The sequence below is a fragment of the Macrotis lagotis genome, chromosome 7, assembly GCF_037893015.1.
Source record: "Macrotis lagotis isolate mMagLag1 chromosome 7, bilby.v1.9.chrom.fasta, whole genome shotgun sequence".
In the NCBI taxonomy this organism is placed as follows: domain Eukaryota; kingdom Metazoa; phylum Chordata; class Mammalia; order Peramelemorphia; family Peramelidae; genus Macrotis; species Macrotis lagotis.
The window spans coordinates 130,490,841-130,512,216 of record NC_133664.1 but is presented as its reverse complement, the minus strand read 5'-3'; the positions used below and the strand labels follow the sequence as shown (position 1 = coordinate 130,512,216).

Genomic DNA, 21,376 nt, shown 5'->3' with positions numbered 1-21,376 from the left:
CTGAACATTTCTTTGAGAAACTGAAAGGAACCACAAGAATTATGTAACTGAATAAGATGTAGAGATTTTTTATTCAAACTAAACCCCATTGGACAAGTAATCATCTACTCATTTTTTAAGGCCCTACAGAGTCTGCTGCAAAATTATACAATCCAAATTGTTAATCAATTATTTCCTGTGACATCTAGTTCCCTAAGGCCAGTTAGCATTCTCTGTAATCTTTCCCCATAACCTTTTTTATTGTACTATAACCTAGCCTTCTATCACCTAAATTCCACAGGGTTTGTTTGTGTATTTGTTTGTTTTTTTCTATATTCTGTTTTACAATCATTTAATTGTTATTGTTGGGAATTTGTTTTCTTCGGTTTGTTTTTTACTCTCCTTTGAATGATTTCTACATTTTCCAATTCGGAATGTAAATGTGGAGTCAATGAAGAATCTTACTACTGGTGACTATGGTGGGGAGAAGCAAGGAGGGGAAAGGGAGGAATAATTTGTGTATCCCAGTGTCCTTCTTGCTTTAAACAGTTATCTCTAAAAATTTCCTCCAAGTATGAATGTAGGATTTCAGATTTGAATTATACTTATATTGGTAATTCCTAGTTGATTGTTTTATAGAAGTGTATTATTTGGCACTGAGACACATAAAAACTATCATAAAATATAGTTCTGTCCAATTTAATCTAGAGTATAATTGAAATGAATATAGAGTTCCAACATCCAACAATAGTATTACATTTTGCAAGAGAATCTGGGATTTTTCTTTTCCATTCTCCATGTGCCAGATAGTGCATAGTCTTTCCTGGTTCCATCCAGGCTAGGATGAGAGGATGATTGGAAATGGTAAAGGCTTGGAGTCTGAGGAGAGAAGCAAAGACTGCCAATTTAAAGGAGATTGAGATTGATGAATAGTACAAAGCATTGATACATAACTTACCCTTCCTTCTTTATTCTATTTAATTTCCCAGCCCCTCTTCCTGATTTTCCTCATAAACTAAGAATAGGATAGAAGATGGAGTCATCTCATGGTTGGCATGAGATCCCAATTCTTTGGGAAGGCTAGTCAAGTGAAGATTTTATAGGATTATTAAATAGGAATTAGAGCTATAATCAATCTTAAACATTATCTAGTCTCATCCCTACATGTCATTGATAAGAAAATTGATACCTAGAGATATTGTGACTTATCTGAGATTATACAAATATTCATTTATCTGCTTGTTCCCCTTAGGAGATGAAGAGGAAAAGGGATATGAGAAGGGAGACTGTGGAAGGTTTGGGCAATCATGGTCAAAACAGAAGGGTAATAGAAAAGTAACAGGAGTTAGGATTACTATATATGGATTATTTTAGCCTTCATTAATAATTCAGCTTCCAAAATTGTCACTTGATAGAAATGTTTTATATCTTTCCAATAAATAATTTCAGTTTGAATTTGTGAACAAATAAAATTATATGATTTAAATATGAGAAAGTTTTGTTCTAAACATGATGTTTGATTGTCAAAAGCCTGGATATAACTCTGTTATTGATTTTTTTTCCTTCTTAGTGGAAATAAATCTGACAAATGACTACCGTCTCAGTGGAGGTGGTATAGAAACTATGTTCAAAGCAAGCAAGATAACTTTTCACTGGGGAAAATGCAATATGTCATCTGATGGCTCAGAACATAGTTTAGAAGGAGAAAAATTTCCACTTGAGGTAACAACTATCATAGTTATGCTAGATACTGTATCGTTTTGTAAATATTTGAGTTATTAAATTATGCAATATGTTTTGTGCTTCATCAGCATTATTTTTGAAAACTGTGTGTCTAATAATTTCTATGTAAACCATTATTTTATATTGGATGAAGATAAAGATACAATATATTTATATATATGAGAAACAGGTATTTATTTTATTCACCTTTCCTCCTCCAGGGAGACCTAATTTTCAAATCTGGTCTCAGAAACTAGCTGTTTCACCCTGGGCAAGTAACTTAACCCTGTTTAACTTTTAGTTTTCTTATCAGTAAAATGAGCTGGAGAATGCAATGCCAAACCATTCTAGAAAATTTGTCACTGAAGCCCTAAATGAGATCACACAAAATGTCAGAAATAACTGAAAATGAATAAGCTACAACAATTATAACCACCCCTCTTTAAACAAAAATGGACATTAAATACCAGGAGATAAAATTATTTGCTAAAGGTCACATAATTATTAAATGGCAGAATCAGTGTTAATATTCCAAATCCATTGCTATTTTTCATCACTTCCCTTCAAGAAATCATTTATTAAGGACCTAGTAGGTACAAGAAAAAGCAACCTAAAAACAGAACACTAATGGTTTTATAGAATAAATACAGCTTCTGACTTTTAATAAAAGAGCTGTCTATTAGGAGAATCTTACTCTAAACAGTCTTGAATAGGTTTCACTCAATGGTGGCAGAGCTTTTGCTACCTAGAAATTCTTTGCTTTGCACAGTAAGATAGATAGATGTCTTCCTGAAATGTTTCTTATAAATTTCATTTTTGCAGCTTGGATCAGTTACACTCATTGACATACCGTTTTAATTTCAAAGGTCTTTATTTTTCACATCTGATGACTTCTCAAATGGCACGAGAGCACAGTGACCCTTTACTTTTTCTGTCAAATAATTAATTAATAATTAATTTCTGTCAAATAATTAAACACTTAAATACATTAGGGAATTCAATACTTAAGGGGTCACTGAAGTGAATCTTCTGGGGGGCAGGGTAAGTAATGTGATATTTTTTGTGTAGAAATTAAAATTTCCTAATTTTAAGCTAATAATTTGGGGGTTTAACGTATTATGTTTCCTACTCTATTTATTCTCTCTCTTTCTGCCCAAACACCTGTTTGGAAAAGGGGCAATGAATTCATTTTTTTCCTAGGTCCAATTATATATGCCATATTATCTTTATGGAACTCAGATATACTACAAATTATCTATTCTATAAACACTCTGAAAATAAACATGAAAAAACTTTTAGAAGTCAAAATATTTCATAAAAGGCAATCAATTTATGCTCCTAATTTATATACATTTTAAACAGATTAGGATAAGTAAGTAGAATGGCCCTGTATACTTATGTGTAGTCTGGAACCACATCAACATATCATCAGCCTCATTTGATATGATGACTAAATGAAAGGGAGGGATAGGTAGTGGATAGAGAGCTGGTATTATGGTCAAGAAGCTTGGCTTCCTGCCTCAAATACTTTATCTGTGTGACCTTGGAAAAGTTTCTTACTCCTCTGTGTCTCAGTTTTCTCAGCTGTAAAATGAGGAGGTTGGACTAAATAACTTCTAAAGATCCTTCCAGTTCTATATCTATGACACTTTAATGTTTTGAAATTCATATTATACTTTTAAAAAAATAATTTTATGAAATGAAGAATATGTTTTATAAAAATTTCTGTACAAATTTAAAAATAAATTGTTTTGGTTTCTAGACGGGTAAAACCCTTAGCTATGCTAAAGACTGAACTATTCCAAATGGCTGATTTTTCTCCAAGTCTCCAAGATAAATTGACTTTTTATTCTAGTAAGTCACTTCCTTAATGTACTTGGTGGCCTGAACATGTTAATCAACTTCCAAATGAGTCTCACTTATCGCTAGGGAACAGTTTACAATCGGCAATCTTTCATTCACTGCATAAAATATTTATTATATTCAGGTCATAGAATTTACATCGACTTTTATGTAAAAGAGGAAGCTTCTTGTATTTTTAATAAAAGCTGACAATTATGGTTGCATGTTCTGAGTATTTTGAAACTGGCTCTGGCACTCCTCTCAGGTCATGGCCTTCCTGTGAATTTGTCATTTGCAAGTAGATACTTCAGTGGAGAGATCTATTCTCTCAAGTCTGTTGATCAACATTGTTAATTTATTTCTAAGTTCTAAAGAGCTCATTTTTTTGTTTTGTAGATGCAAATCTACTGCTTTGACCCGGACCAGTTTGCAAATTTTGATGAAGCAGTTAAAGGGAAAGGAAAGTTAAGAGTTTTATCCGTTTTATTTGAGGTAATGATACTTTGATTACAGAATTGCATTATCTTCTTTGTATCATTATAAGTATCATATGATATCCTAAATGTGACCATGTGTTCATACAAATCTAAGGTTTTATTATCAATTGCAGTTATCTCTTCCGCGTCATGGAAGTTAGGGACACAATGCCCTGTAATTTGAAAATCCACATGAAAATTTTGACCCTCCTTTTGAACCAGAGAATAAGTTGAATTATTATGGTATTAGAAAGATAAAATATGTAAATAATATATCATACTTGTATTTAGGAATTTCTGAGTTTATAAACATTTTTGTGCTATCTACTGGCCTTCACAGGCCTCCTGCCAAATTTCCATTTAATTTCTTAAACTGACCCATGCATGATATATCAAAACTATGATGGAGAAAGGGATAATATTAGAGGGATAACTGCATAACAGTTTAGCATAAAGGCAGTATGATACAATAGATAGAATACTGAACTTAGAGTTAAGAAGGAATTTATCCAAATCTTCTTCCTGACCCTTATTCATCTGTGATACTGGGTAAGTCATTTTCCAATTCCATACCTCAAACAATTCTGTAGGAATTTCCTGTTAAATCTTATGATGTATGTATGTATGTATGTAGTGTGTACATACTTATGTATGTAGTGTGTCTTGGTAGAAGGTTTCCTTCACTCAAGTTACTCAGGCTGACCAAATCAAGGATACATTGTGTATAGTAGTCATCATGAATAATCATAAGATTTTTCTTAAGTTTTTTTGTTCTTTTGGAGCACAATTTGTAAATGTTTAAGATGAATTTGGAAGCTTTTGAATCTTTATAGAGCTATGTGTGTGGAACACAGTAGGTGGTTAAATACTTACTGATTAACTCTGAGTAAAATATTATAACCATATTTAGAACATCACTTTTTTTTAACAGGTTGGAGTAGAAGATAATATGGATTATAAAGCAATTATAGAAGGAGTAGACAATGTTAGTCGTTTTGGTAAGTTACTATTCAGTTTAAAGTACTTCTCTTCCAAAATATACCTTTGCGTATAAAGCTTTAATAAAAAACATATTGTCTCAAAGAATGAAGATTACACACAAAAGAGAGGATCTATATGTGTACACAGAAGGCATAATATCTTTTTTGGGGTTTTTTTTTGCAAGGCAAATAGGGTTAAGTGGCTTGCCCAAGGCCACACAGATAGGTAATTATTAAGTGTCTGAGACCAGATTTGAACACAGGTACTCCTGACTCCAGGGCCGGTGCTTTATCCACTACACCACCTAGCCGCCCCAGAAGGCATAATATCTTAATGCACTTAGAAAATTCTTAGTTTTTCCAAATGTTCAAATTGTGTGCATTTTTAAACTAGAGAGATCTACTTTTTTTCTTATAATAGTGACATATTTCCAATTTCCAAAAACGATTTGTCAAAAAAAAAAAACTGTCAAATATGAGTCATAAAATTTTACTGGAGAGGGCAGCCAGGTGGAGTAGTGGATAGAGCACCGGCCCTGGAGTCAGGAGTACCTGAGTTCAAATCTGACCTCAGACACTTAATAATTACCTATCTGTGTGGCCTTGGGCAAGCCACTTAACCCCATTTGCCTTGCAAAAATCCTAAAAAAAAATTTTACTGGAGGGTGGAAATTGGCATTTTATTAAATTTCATTCTTTAATGAAATCAGTCTCCTGTTTGTATTTAGATTATTGCTTCTATATTTCATATCAATTTTGGTTATAATTAAGAAATTCTAGCTTCTAAAATCAGACATATCTGTGAAATACAAATTTTAAATCAAAAATTGAGCAATATAACTTCTCTAAATAAAAGTAAGTTCTCAAATCTAACCCTAGAGAAACACTTTTCTTAAATCATACTAAAGAGAATACTTTAGAAAGTTGAATTATCAAAGAGAATGGAATAGAATATGCTTTGATATCATTAAACTTAAGTACTTGATTAGATTGACCAATACACAGACATTTAGTAATAATAAAAAAGGCAAAAGTGTAAGTAGTAACCATTTTTGGTGAATCAGCTACAGGATGAAAAAGAAAAGACAGTGCCTAGCACTATATTCAATTGGTTGTTGAATTAAATCGAATAGCAGATAATTCCCAGGATCTGAGACTACAAAGCTGAGATCATTATTATTTTGGTATTCGTTTTCCAGTAACTCTAGCACAGCATATTAGACCATGATATTTGAAAAGTTATTGATAAAATAAAGAATGTTACTAACCTGGAAACTCTCAACTTTCAAATCAAGAATAAAACTCAATATTTAGACCTTATCCTCAGAATTGGAACCTAGGATTGATTGATTCATAGGATTGATTCAACTTTGTCAATTTTGTATGATGTCTTAAATTGACCAAGTATCTCTGTCATCAGGGAAGTATGACCTGGGATGCTGCTTTTACTTCATGAAGGAGAGAATTAAACAGGACACAAAAGAAAGATGCTTTTTCTTTATAGCTATTTTCTTTATTTTAAGATATTGCTGCCTGATCCACAAATAGCATACATATCTGTTTAGATAGTAACAGATTTTATCTAGCCAGGGTGGTGGGGAGGGGGTGGGGACTGCTTGTTGGAATACCCAAATCTAAAAATGTCATAATGTTTATAAATGAGTTGTCTTATTCTTCATAGCCTAATCACCCTGTCTAGATACATGTTAAATTCATTATTTTCCTCCTTAAACTGTGACATCAAAAAATGAATGCAATTATTTCAGAAATTTAGCCATTTTCTCATAATAGTATATTTCTTATTTAAATCTTTTGCGGTTTAAATTAATAATTTATAGAATGAAATCATAAGAATTAGAAAAAAATAGTACCTTTCTAACAAGCAACTGGATTTCTGGCTTAATCTTTGTATGATATTGCTGATGCTTTTGTATTTAAAACAACTCCTGTAAGGATGGATAGTCAAAAGAAAATGTAATTTATTCATGGAATATTTTGTCTCTATGCACATCCCCATGGTTTTATATATGAATATATATATATATAGAAATTATATTGTTTTAATTATAATTCAATATAATTTATAATTATAATTTCAATTGAATGATTATTAATTATGGAGGTTTGTTTTTTTGCTAGCATCTCTGACCATTTTAGTAATAAACAGTGTTGGAATTCAAAACAAAATCTATAATATTGCTTTGCAGGAAAACAAGCTGCATTAAATCCATTTGTTTTGCTGAATCTTCTGCCAAACTCCACAGACAAGTATTACACTTACAATGGATCTTTGACTACTCCTCCCTGCACAGAATCAGTTAACTGGATTGTCTTTAAAGATCCCATTAGCATTTCTGAAAGTCAGGTAACTTTGCAAATTTAATTGATATGAAGTAAATTCTCAGAAGTGCTCAAAGGTAAATATTTCTATAAATAATATGTTGGAAGACTGTTATATAATTTCTTTTTAAAATTAATTTTTAATTCAGAAATCAACAGCAAAATAAAATGAACATCTTCATATGCTAAGTAGAAGCTGTGAATCACCACTATATATAGTTTGTTTTTCATTTAAAGTAGATAATAAATTTAATATGTAATTTTCCCAAAAGTTGTCTTGCTTGTCTGCAATTTCAAATTACATAGTCCACAGAGTCTATGAAAAAAGAGGGTAGATGACCTCAATCTAGTCTTCCCTTCTCCAGTGACCAGTGATAACCTCATGGAGCAATAAACAATGGGAGCATAGGACTTGAAATTACTCTTTTTCTGGAAAATTGTTAAGTCACAATGACTATAATGTGCTAGATGAAGTCACCAGAAAAGTCAATATTAATTAATACTGTTAGGGCTGAAGCACCCTCTTATTTTATTTAAGAATCAACAAACTTTTTTCAAGGAACCATATTTTATAAGATATGTAGTGGCATATTGTTGTTTGAAAAGATAATGTTATTGAGTTTTTTTTAAAGAAAAGAAAACATATTAATAAGGTAATTCATGGGTAGTTTTAAAGATTCTTAAAAAAAGGTAAAATAAAATTCAAAGATTCTTTTTTCTAAATTCATTTCAAACATAAGAGTTTCTTATAGGAAGTTTTATGATTCATTTTGGTCTGAGGAGGGTAGCATTTTAGTTGATGTTTCTTTCATTTGGGGTTTTCTAATAACTATCTTGAGTTACTTGGTCCTTTTTTTTTCCAGTTGGCTGTTTTTTGTGAGGTTCTTACAATGCAGCAGTCTGGTTATGTCATGCTGATGGACTACCTGCAAAATAATTTCCGAGAACAGCAATACAAGTTCTCCAGGCAGGTGTTTTCTTCATATACAGGAGAAGAAGAAATCCATGAAACAGGTATTTGTGATTGTTTTTGTTCATACCACGTACTGACCACATAGATTCCAACATTATTTAAGTAAATAAAAGAGGAAAAACTTATGCTATGAATGAGATTCAGCCCTAATGGATTTCCAGAAATAATAAAAGATACAATCCTTTCCTTCAAGGAGAGAAGACATATATCATAGCCTAACTATAGTAAATGGCAGTTTTTTTTGTGCTTAGTATAGTAAGAAAGGCACATTTCAAAGAAAGAGAAATAGTTTCTTTCTGGGGTTATAAGAAAAATTTTAATGAAAAAAGTAGCATTTGAATTAGACCTCAAGTAGAGGTAGAATATTTATATATAGAATACAAGGAAGAAATTCCAAGTAGAGAATATTTAAACAAAAGGTAGAAAGACTTGTTTAGTGAGCTACAATGAGTCAATTAAGTCAATCAGCAAACATTTATTAAGCAATAACTGTTTCTGGCATTGAACTAAGCCCTAGAGATACAAAGAAAGGCAAAAGGCCAGCCCCTACCCTCAAGGACCTCACACTCTAATGGGTGAGACAACAAGCTGTACCACAGAATAAATTAAAAAATGATCAATCGAGGAAAGACTTCTTGTAGAAAGTCAGATTTTAGCTGGGATGAAAGGAAGGAAGCCAAGAGGCAGGAATAAGAATGGAGAGCTTTCCATGAATGGGTGACAGACAGCGCCTCATCTGAGGAACATCTAATTTGAGGAGACCATTGTTTCTGGACTGAAGAATAAGGGGGTTGAGGGACATTAAAGAGGGAAAGAGATACAAGTGGTAAGAAGATAGACAAGGTAGGAGGGTCCAGATTCTAAAAGGAATTGAACCCCAAACAAAGGATTTCTTATTTGATCCTGCAAGTAATAGGCAGCCACTGGCCTTTATTGAATAGAGGAAAAAATGAGGTGCAGAGTGACATGATGAGACCTGTGCTTGAGGAAAATCACTGGAGTGAGGGGAGATATGTTGCAGGCTTATCAACAAGCAGGCTATTGCTGTAATCTAGACATGAGCTAGTTAGGACCTATTCTAGGTTGGTGGCAGATGCAGGAGATATGACAAAGATTAATTCAACAGATTGAGTATGTAAGATGAGACAGTGAGGAGTTGGGAATGACCCCTAGGTTATGAGCCTGAGGGATTGGGAAGATAATGGTGTCCTCCACCAGGAATAGGGAAGTTTGGGAAGGGGATGGATTTTAGGGAAAAGATAATGAGTTCAGTTTTAGAAATTGTAATATGTCTATATAACATCCAATTTGAGATGTCTAAGAGGAGATGGGAGATAGGAGGTCAGCAGAGAGGTTAGGGTTGAGAATCATCAGAACAGAGTTGATAATTGAATCCATGGGAGCTAATGAGACTGTTAAGTGAAATCATATAGAGGGAGAAGAGGCAAGGGCCCAGGATGGAGTCCTGGACACTGAGGTTTAGTTGCCTTAAGACTATAAAGATTCAGTGAAGGTGACTGACAGAGATTAGTCAGATAGTTAGGAGGAAAACCAGGAGGGTCGAGTTCCAAAAATCTGGACAAATGGAGTATGAAAGGAGTGAGGATGCTCCACAATATCAAAGGCTGTTAGAGAGGTCAAGGAGATTGAGCATTGAGAGAAATCATTCATTTTGATTTCAGTGTGGATGCGTGTAAGAAACCTGTAAGGTAATTAAGGAAACTAAAACTTAAAGCTGTTAAGCTTCTTACCTAAGATTATGCAACTAGAAACTGGTAGAACTCCTACTTAAAAAGTGTCTTGATTTCAAGTCAGGTTCTTCTACTTTCCCATCCTGCTGACATATTGAATTTGAGGTGCCATTTCAGTGAAGATTCCAAAAGAGAGTCAAAAATACTATAGTACTAGAGTTTAAGAAACAGGTCAGTGTTTATAAAGATTGGAGAGTCATATGTATAATCTTAAAAGTATTGTGAATGGATGGCATCCCCATGAATGAGAAGCAAGAAACAGAAGTGAAGGCTAAAGATAAAAACTTTGGGAAATTGTCTCCAACCAAAATTCCAAAGGGTTCATAATGAAACATGATATCGTACTCTAGATAGAGATTATAGACCAAAAGTACAGATTTGGACATGGCCAATGTAGGGACTTGTTTGACTTGATGATATATGTTTGTAATAGATTTTGGAATAATGGGGAGGAAAATTCAGAGGTGAGAGGAAAAAATGTGGACCTGAAAATTAAAAAAATTAAATTAAGGAAGGGAGGAAAGTGGGAGGCAGTAATGTAAATAAAGGAGAATTCAAAGAATTAGAGAACCAAATTAATGCACGTTATGTAAGACAAAATAAGTTGAATTCTAATTCTAAACCCATGATAAGCATGTATGCATATATGGAAGTATGTGTGTCTAATGTGTAGTATAATATAAGCCCTTTCAATTTACCACACTCTCTCAATTTCCTGTACTTGACAACAGTCATGTTTTTGAATAATGGAGGATATTGAGGACTGCAAAATTACTAAGATTCCTCCTCCATGAAACAAGAAGCATGGCAAGGACAGCCACAAAAATTGAAAAATCACACAAAACAGGGTATTTTCAGTTTTTTTATTTTAAATTTACTAAGCAACATAGACATTATTTTAAAGTATCCTTTTATAGAAAAGCTATATCTGATCTTTCTTTTTTAAATCTTCAGTCCATCACAGAAAGTGCTAAAAAGTTGGTGAAACAGTTGTATAACTACTTTCTTGGGGACTTAAAACCATTCAAAAAGTTCTTCTTGGAACTTTACTACTTCTTTCATTTTTTTCATTTCATTTTTTACTCCATAAAAATTTTCTTTAACATGTATAATGCTACATTAATAATCATCTATTTTTCAAAGATTAGTCTTAAAAAGAACACAGGTTAATTGTTTTAATATGATATTTTGGGGAATAATTTTCCTGTTACCAAAAAAGAAAAGAGTGAAAACAATGATGAATAGCTACATTTAATGCAACATTAAGTTTCTAATTAAATTGCCCCAAAGCCAGGAAATTCAATTATGTTTCCACCAACAACACAAAACACTGTAACATCTTGTCCAGTAAATAATAGAATATTAATTAATGGAAAATAGAATAGAACTGAGCCAGCTTCTTTTCTAAAATAAAATAAAAAATAAATTAATTGAATTAAATATTATTTTATTCTTTTAAAAAACTGCACCTTAATTAACAATTTGTGAGTATGAGAATGAGAGGAAATTCAGAGGCAGAAAAGTACTTATTATCTTAGATGACTGCTTCTTATTCCTACTGTTTAAAATACAAGCTACCATTATTCTGATTTGTTATAGAATATTGTCATTTTTGTCTTAGAAGGGTAGAAGTTCATTTTTCTGAGGAGAACATGTTTTCTTCCCACAAAGCTTCAACAAAAAAAAATTATGAGGACTTATATATGTGCCTAGGATAACAACAGCAGGTTCTAAACCTTTTGGCCTTTTGCTCAGTCTTAGGAATGAAGAAAAGTTTTCTAAAAGTATATAGATTACATGGTGAATATAGATTGCAGCTTTTAAAAAAAAATAAGGAAATTAACTTTTCTTGTGTGACTTAGCAAAAAAGGGAAAAAAAATTACTGCTTTAAAGTCACATCATGTACAGGGCCAGGAATTTTCACCCCTTGCTAACTGAAATGAAAGCAAGTTCTCAGAAGCAACATTACCTTAACCGTTACAGAGGCAACTCTGGAGATAGGGTGGAGGACTTGGAGAAAGGGTATGGGTATGTAGTCAGGAGATGGAATAGGAAGAATTTTTTGAGGGCCTAATTATGTCTGAAATCATGTGAAGAAACATTCCACTATAGCCATTTAAAAGCTATTATTACTTCTTACTGATATGAATTTTCAGGGAAAAGGATTTAAGGATGAGAAAATAAAAGTAGTAATACACTAAGTTAAAATTAAAATACATCTTCCCTGAACAGAAATGTCCTTTTCAATATCCCTGACAAGTCATGCAGTCAGGCAGAATTAATATGAGGTTAGAATTTTTTCATCAGAATGCTATTGTATTAGAACTAAGAAATTTTCTGTTGTTGGCTAGCCATTTTGTATTATGGTCTATCCTTTAGAACTGTTTCCCTCTTCAAAACGTTAATATGAGTATAGAGAGTTCATATAAGTCACTGGTCTGCAAATACTGCCTTCTAGCCATATTTGAAAAATAAATGAAAAGTGAATTCTTGTACCTGAGATTAATATTAATAACAATTAACAATCATAACTGAAATCAATATAGCCTTTTAAGGTTTGCAAAATTTCTACGCACTGTCTTATTTGAAACCTTCAGTCCCATAAAGTAGATATTATTAATTCCATTTTACAGATGAAGAAATTGAGACTATGAAAGATTCAGTAACTTATCTGTAATGAGCCCAGGTCCTCCTGATCTAAAGACCAACAGTCTTATCAATTGCAGCAGCATACTAAAGCTGAACTGCCCATGGAGTTACTGTATACCCCAGAAATTAATGATGATTGGGGCATAAATATTAAAGATTAGATCATTTTCAGCATTATGACAATTTCTACCACTTTTACTTTCTTAAAAGTGCTTCTTGTCACTAGATGAACAAAAATCAAGGATGCATTTCTTAAACATCTACTGTAAGCCAGATACTGTGCTACACAGTGGGGATATAAACAAAGGTAAAACAGACCCTGCTTTCAAGGAATTCTCTGTATAATGAGGGAGGCAATGTGCAAACATCCACTTACAGAGAAGATGCACACAGAATGAATTGTAGATAATCACAGAGGGAAGGCACAGTAGGGAAGAGTCAAGAAGTCTTTTGTAGAAGATGGAATTTTTGCTGGAACTTATATAAAGCCAGGTGAAGATGAAGAAGAATATTCTAAGCAAGGGGAAACAGTGAAAATGGAATCAGGAGATGGAAGATTTTGTATAATGAACAGTGAGAAATTTAGAAACATCATTTAAACATTTATTTACATTTATAATTTAAACATCATTGACTCTAAGAATATAGGAAGGGAAATAAGGTATAGGAATGACATTAACTCCCATAGGTGCAACTCAGAAAACACCACAATCATGGAAGAACCAGAATAACAAGGGACTTAAAGGGAAAATGGAAAGATAACTTATTGGTGTCAGTTCACCCTCAACATGTTACCCATAATGACTTTTGTGTAAGAAATGGAATTAAAAATTTAAACATAAATACCTAGACATACATAATTAGAAAAGGAGATGTTTTGATCATATAGTGAAAAAAAGCAACCAGGGTTCAAATCCCAGCTCTGTGACTTACTTTATGTTTGGATAAGTCCCTTCATAACTTTAGGCCTCTAGAATTTTTCTTCTTTGGGATGTTTCCCTAAAGAATATGATGTGGCTCTTTAGAAGTTCATATTAGAAATACATCATTTATAATTATGACATTTACAACCTTTGAAGATCTATATTGATTTTTTTGTTGCAGTTCATTAAGATATACTACTCCGTGAGGAGAAAACAACTTCAATGATTGTTTATCTCATGGATCCATAAATCTTGTTGTTCCAAGTATCTGCTTGTTATTGAAAAGAGGTCCATCAACTTTACACAAATGTGGTAGGAATACATTAGTACATGTTTATAGATTCCACTCAATATAGTGCTATGTTAAATTTGGACTAACACTTAGATTAGTAGTAAATAATAATTGAGTCCTATTTAGAGACACTAAGCAGTTGTTAATGGTGCTTTCTCCACCACATAGAATATGTCTATTCTCTTTTTTTTCTTTATCTTTCTATTTTAGTTTCTGCTATTCTGCCAAGCCTATAAAGCATCCCTTCCTTGCCTGTTTCTCATAAGATCCCTCACTTCCTTCATGGTTCATCTCAAGTACCACCTTTTGTGCAAAGCCTTTTCTGACCACCACCTACCACCACCTGCTAGCATATTCCTTCCTTAGCTACTGATTAGGCTAAGTATTAGAAAAATTAGACCATTATTTCATCTATCAAGACAGGGTAGTAAATCATATTGTGTCTAGAACATAAGGATTGTAATCAGGAAAATTCCCCTTTGTGAATTCATATCTGTCTTTTATACTTCCTCAGGTTGTGTGACCTCAGGAAGTCAATTTAACTGTCTTTGCCTCAGTATCCTCATCTATAAAATAAGCTGGAGAAGGAAATGGCAAACCACTCCTGAATCTTGGCCAAATAGAGGCATTCAAAGAGTCAGACATGTCTGGGAAAACAACTAAAGCAACAACAAAATATTTTTACATAAGAATTGTCATATGTAGTAGGGGAATTTTCAAATTAAATGCAGTCTTGTGGATTTTGAATCTCAGCTCCACCATTTACTAGCTGTAATGTTAGAGAAGTCATTCAGCTTCAGTTTCATTTTCCTCAGCTATTAAATGTGTAATACTGGAAATAGCCTTCTCCCAGTGTTGTGATAAGGATGAAGAAACATGATGGATATGAGTCACTGCACTCAATTATTTCTAGTAGATTGCAACCTCATTGAGAGTAGAAATTATCTTATTCATCTTTGTATTTCCTGGTGCCTAATAGAAAATCCATGATTGTAGTAGACATTTAATGAATGTCTTTTGAACTGGAAATTCCATGTAACAAGGACATACTTCAATTTCTCAAATTTACTATTTATAGATGGTATCAAGAATAAATTTCCTTAAATCGCATCTCTTTGTGTTAGCCTAAAGAATGTTTAACTTTCACTGTTTTTAATAGGAGATATACAGGTAATCCTAAAAGCAGCACTTAGGTATGAAGGTAGCTCCTTTAGACCTCTTTGAATTCATCTACATAGAGAGAAGCTGTCAAAATAGGGGCAGCTAGATGATGCAATGGATAGAGCATCAGCCCTGGAGTCAGGAGTTCAAATCCAAACTCAGACACTTAATAATTGCTAGCTGTGTGACCTTGGGCAAGTCACTTAATCCCATTGCCTTAAATAAATAAAAAAAAATTTTAAATAGAATTATAAAAGTATTTATAGATCCTTTAAGGGCTAGACTTCCTGGTCACTTATGCATTAAATATGAAGAAACTGTGAGAATTATCAAAGATCCTAAGGCATAGCTGTTGGTGTGCAGTAGGTATGATCTTCCTTCCTGACTTTTATCTTCAAGAGCATTTCCTTTCTAATGGAGAAGATACAATTCTTTTTAAAAAATTTTTAAAAATATTTTGTTTTCCCAACCACATAGAATGGTAGTTTTTACAAATCTTTTTTTGGCAAAGTTTTGAGATTTACAGTTTTCTTCCTCCCTCCCTTCCTTCCCCACTCTACCTAACAGAAAGAAATTTGACATAGGCTCCACATTTAAGACCATGGTAAACAATAGAACCATATCGATCATATTATGAGAGAAGAATCAAATCCAAACAGAAGAAAGAAAATAATAGAGAGGGGAAAATGACATAGTATGTGCAACTACTTTTACAAATTGAAGATTTCATGTAAACTGGATTTGAATGGTATTTTCCATCACAAGTCTTTTAAAATTGTCTTTGATTATTGTACTACTGAAATGAACGAGTCCATCATAGTTTATTATCACTTAATGTTGTTGTTAGTGTGTATAATGTTCCTTTGATTCTGCTCATTTCATTCAACATCAATTCATTCAAATCTTTCCAGTCTTTAAAGCTATATTTCTTGCTAGTGAAGAGAAAAATAGATTCAATTCAACAAATATTTATTAAGTGCCTATTTGTGTCCAAGATTCTGAGAAAGGGAGATATAAAAGAGGAAAAACACAATTTAGTCCCTGCCCTCAGAGAGCTTAGGAAGATGATGAGGAAGGAAGGAAAATTATGCAAAGCAGAGGAATTGACTTTCATATAGAATCATAGATCATAGAATTTTAGAGCTCAAAGGAACCATAAGGACTGTTTAGTTCAACTGTATTATTTTAAAGAAAGAGAAACTGAAGTTCTGGAATATTTACTTGCTTACTGTCATATAAAATACATAGTGGCAGAACAGGGGATGTCCTACCATGGTCACTGGATTTAGTCAGAAAACCCAGGATCAAAGCCAGTAGAGCCTTGGGTAAGTGACTTTACTTTCATAGGTCTCCATTTATTCATCTGTAAAATGAGAAGACTGGATTATATCATCTCTAAATATTGTAATTCTAGGTCTTCTGATTCCTTGCTCCAACTTTCTTTTCCAAAGGAAATTCTATTTTTTCTTAATATATTTTGTAAATAAGCCATATATGATGATTTTTTATGTTTTATCTTATCACCACTATTCTTTTTTATTTATTTATTCATTCATTCATTCATCCATTTATTTATTTATTTATTTGTTTGTTTGTTTGTTTATAGGTTTTTGCAGGGCAAATGGAGTTAAGTGGCTTCCCCAAGGCCACACAGCTAGGTAATTATTAAGTGTCTGAGACTGGATTTGAACCCAGGTACTCCTGACTCCAGGGCCAGTGCTTTTATCCACTGCGCCACCTAGCCACCCCTATTCTTTTTTGTTTTTATTTTTTTAATTTTTAAAATACCTACAAAATGGGGGAGTGGAGAGGGCACAGTCAGGCAACAAAGCTGATGGGACACTGGACCTGCAATCAAATTCTGAGTTCAAATCTGGCCTCAGACACTTACTAGCTGTGTAACCCTAGACAAGTCCCTTAACCCTGTTGGTTGTCTCAGTTTTCTCCTCTGGAAGTAAAAGAAATGACAAACCACTCCAGTATCTCTGCCAAGTAAACCTCAAATACAGTCACAAAGTGTTGAACATGACTGAAATGACTGAACAATAAAAATACAAAATGAGTGACCCAGTATAATACAACTATCTAGAATTGGGAATTGATTAGGAACAAGACTAAAGCATCTTCTTTGTTTTCTCCATGTTAGATGAATAGTCTTAAGTGGTTGATTGTTGATTTCCTTGTGCCATCTGCTGGACTCCAGTAGCAATATCCCAAGATTTAAAGTTGGAGGGGATCTTAGAGATTATTCAACCATTACTACATTTCTATGTGTCATACTCCTTCTTGGTAGTTTGGTGAAGCCTGTAGACAACTAGGTCCCATCCAAATAATATTTTTAAGTACGTAATATGAAAATACTTAAAATTACAAAGGAAATCAGAAACCATTTATACTAAAATTATCAAATATTTTACACTGCCCCAGGTTATGCACTCAATAGAGTCCCCTTCATGTTTAGCTACCCAGAATCATGAAGAGATGTGCCCAAGGTCACAAAAAATGGATACGGTTTAAACTTGAGCCCTTAGACTCATAGATCCAGAGTTGGAAGAAACTCAGAAGCAATCTAGTGCAACTCTCAATTTTTTTAAAGATGAAGTAAACTAAGAGATCAGAAATGAGATTTAAACTCAGCTCTTTTCCAATCTATGGGCTTTCTTTTGAACAAATCGTATTGATGTACAATTTAATGTGCCATAAACCATAACCTAATATATTAACTTGCTGAAATTTTCATGATAATAAAAGAATTTTCATATAGGACCACACCCTTCTCTCCAAAATCTTTTTTGAGAAAGATTTCTTTCTAAATCTACACTTGTACCTCATTTGCTTATCACCCATATCTGCAACATATTTGTTTTGATTGCATCTTATTTTTTGACAGTTTCATTAAATAACCACTGAGAAAATAAATGTTAAGCAAGTTGGCCATTCAGGTTAATTGTTGGTCTGGCACACCCTCTAGTGTTCAGTCTTTTAATAGCAAAGTTACTACAAAAATTTAGTTTCATTCATTTAGTTCCCGGTGTGGTTAAGCAATTTGGGGGGAAGAGTTGACCAAAATTAGTCATGATTTTAAAAAATGTCTCAGGATAAAATCTTGTTGCTCTTTTTCTTCTTTTGCAAAAAAACTAAATACTTTTTTGAACCAAACCCACTATTTTAGAACCATAGCTCTAACAGAAATAACCTCCTTATATATATATATATATATTGCCTTTTAGATCCACAAAATTCCAAACTTGTATATTTAAAGAATATGTTACAAAGCTTTTTTGTTATTGTATATTATATTGCCTAACTTTTTGTTGAATTTCTAATATTTTTGAATTTTAAGGAATCCTTGATTCCTTTTTATAACTTGTCATCCTTACAAATCAACAATAAGCTAAACAGATATTCTGAGTTATTTCAGGTATGAAATCACTTGCTTACTCCAGTTTATCTTTGAAAGCATATTAATTTCTAAACATCATAGAAGTTAGAATTTGAATTTAAATGTATCTCAGAATTTATCTAGTTCAACCCTCTCATTTTACAAATGAGAAAACTGAGGTCAAGAAATATGGTGTTTAAAAAAGTTCAGAAGACAGTTTCTGAGTAATTAATCATTTTATTAATAATTCCAGGATTTTATTAATAAAGGAGGTCAGTGGCATTCTCAAATGCTAAAAATCACTTAATGATTTATATAACCTTGCATGAATCAGTGTTTCTGAGAATGGTAATCAACTCTGATTGATTGACAATTAATAAAGTAATGAATATTACAATGAAGGATTGAACCTATTCTAATGAACCTTGATTATGTCATTTATTTGTGAATTGCCAAGCTTTGTGTAATCTTTTCAATGAATTTATACCCACCCAAATCTGTGTAGAGCACAATGGACTTCCCCACCTTAGATTATAGTTTTTGTAAGGTTGGGTGAGATCTGACCATGACTGAGGAAGAAATTAATTCTATCTTCAGAAACTGAGCTTTAAAAAAAAAAAAGTAGAACTTTAGAGAAAGTGAAGAAACTCTGAATCTTCCCAAATCATTAGATATTAATAATCATTTATCTCAGAAATATAAGAAAATTTGGCATATATCGTACAGTTACAGACCCAGAATTCAAGCCCAGGTCTCCTGATTCCCGAGTCTAATGTACTCCTTACTACATCATTTTGCTTCAATAGAGTTTTAAAATGCCTAAATAGGTGATACTATTTTTATTCTTCCTTTTGATCTTTATAATAGCTCTGTAAGGTATTTGATAGTTAGATGATTTCTGTTTTACCACTAGGGTCCTCTCTGAGGTTACTGGACGATAGGACAGAGGAAGTCAAGGGTCAAATCATGATGTTAAGCCTCAGTTTCCTAGTTTGTAAAATGGCAGTTATAGTATTTATAGTGTCTGTTTCATGGTTTTACTGACGTGAATGTGTTTTGGAAAGTTTAGATCATTTATGAATGTGAATTTTTATTATTTTTTATTTTAAGTAATTACAAGATAATGAAATACATTCCATAAGAGTAACACAAATTAAAAAGTACCTCATCTTCTGGGCAGTATAATGAAGGAAAGCTTCAGTGAAGTTTTTGACCTAAACCTTGAAAGATGGTAATGACAATGTTCTGACTGTTGGAATCTCCTGACATCTGATGCAGATATGTCCCTAAATATATCAAAGCTGATATAAGTATCAACTTTTCTGACTTTGTGCTATAGGTTTATCACAATCAACTCTGATTTTTTTTGTCTGTTTTTTTTTAATGTCAGAGACCTCAATCATCCATGCAGCTTGATCAAACCACAACATTTATTGATAATATATAAATGAATGCTGATTCTACTTCTGGGAGATGAAGCAACATAAGTAAAAGGAACAGGCAACCAGACTCCCCAGAAATGCTGAGTAATTATGAGTTACCAGGAAGTTAGTGAAAGTGGTGGTTTATACTTCAGAGACTGAAGGGAAATCTAAAGTAGATAGAGCCCATCTGTCTGCATACAGGAAACATTTTGATTAGATCAGATTAAGGTAAGCAAATGAACTCTACCAATTCATTTGCTTATCTTTATCTTTATTAATGACTCTAAAAGTGAAGCTTTTAAATAAGGCTTCACTTTTAGAGTCACCAATAATTCCTTTGTATCCTATCCTCCTTCTATTGTTTTAGGGGTTTGGGAAGAGCTTAGTTTGACCAGATTGTCTAACTCCATTCAAGATCTATGACTCTTTCCTTGGTTGATCTTCATGGTTTGTTTTGCTTATAAAGCATTCAATCTCTCTAGTTTCCTAACATGCAAAATCTCTTTGGACTATTTTGAACTCCACCCCTGCCTCTAGATCTAAAATTATAATTTCTATACTGTATGAATAATCTCAAAGTTTTTAGGTCAAGGCCAGATAAGGTCACCTAAAAAAGGTGACTATCTGTCTCTCCCTTTCCCTCTCCCACACCCTCTCTCCCTTTCCCTTTTCCTCTCCACCTCCTCCCTCTCTCCCTCTCTCCCTCCCTCCTTCCCTTTCTCCTTTCCTCCATCTCTCTCTCCATCTCTCTGTCTTTCTCTCTCTTTGTCTGTCTGTCTGTCTGTCTCTCCCTCTCCCTCTCTCCCTGTCTCTCTCTCTCTCTCTCTCTCTCTCTCTCTCTCTCTCTCTCTCTCTCTCTCTCTCTCTCTCTCTCTCCTCGACTCCCAGTCTCCATCTCTTTTTTCTCTCTCATGCTCTAATCTCTCTGATGTCATTCTTTCTCCTCCCTATGCCCCAACCCTAACCATTGCCCATCATCACAGAAGTTGTGAAAAGCTCCATTTCCAGGCTGACCCATTTCACTCCTCTTTAAACAAGCCCAAATGACTCTTCATATTGGTTCTTGACTTACTATGGACACACAATGAGTTTTAGTCCTACTGCAACTCAAAACTCTTATAAATAAGTGATCCACTAACTCAGGCTCCTGGTACCTCAATGATCTAAGAACTTTATAGTGAAATAATTCAAATTCTGGGACCTCCCCAGTTTTCTGGTGTGAGACAATAAGAAGTTAGATTTGGAACTAGAATTCCCCAGGACCAAGAACTATCCAAGCAAACCAGATTCACAGAGATACCCCCTTAAGCATTTATCTCAGACCTCCATAAATTTAGAATACTTCAGCCTGATTTATTCTAAAGAATATTTCCTCTATTCTCTCTCTGATTTTAACTTATTAATCTCTGAGATATATCCAGCATCATAAGAAACTCAGAGATAATTCCGGTAAATTGCAGATGTTTAGGTGATAGAGGTGG

At 33.3% G+C, this 21,376-nt stretch overlaps 1 protein-coding gene across 4 annotated transcripts in view; it reads left to right on the top strand.

The window, feature by feature from the left end:
* PTPRZ1 (protein tyrosine phosphatase receptor type Z1) overlaps nucleotides 1–21,376 on the top strand; it is a 242,516-nt gene that overhangs the window by 126,471 nt on the left and 94,669 nt on the right. For all 4 annotated transcript variants that reach the window (XM_074193814.1, XM_074193813.1, XM_074193816.1 and 1 more), the window contains exons 4-8: nucleotides 1,550–1,701; nucleotides 3,940–4,035; nucleotides 4,951–5,017; nucleotides 7,207–7,364; nucleotides 8,203–8,353. In XM_074193814.1, the coding sequence (XP_074049915.1) occupies nucleotides 1,550–1,701; nucleotides 3,940–4,035; nucleotides 4,951–5,017; nucleotides 7,207–7,364; nucleotides 8,203–8,353 (624 nt within the window). The remainder of the gene's footprint in view (nucleotides 1–1,549; nucleotides 1,702–3,939; nucleotides 4,036–4,950; nucleotides 5,018–7,206; nucleotides 7,365–8,202; nucleotides 8,354–21,376) is intronic.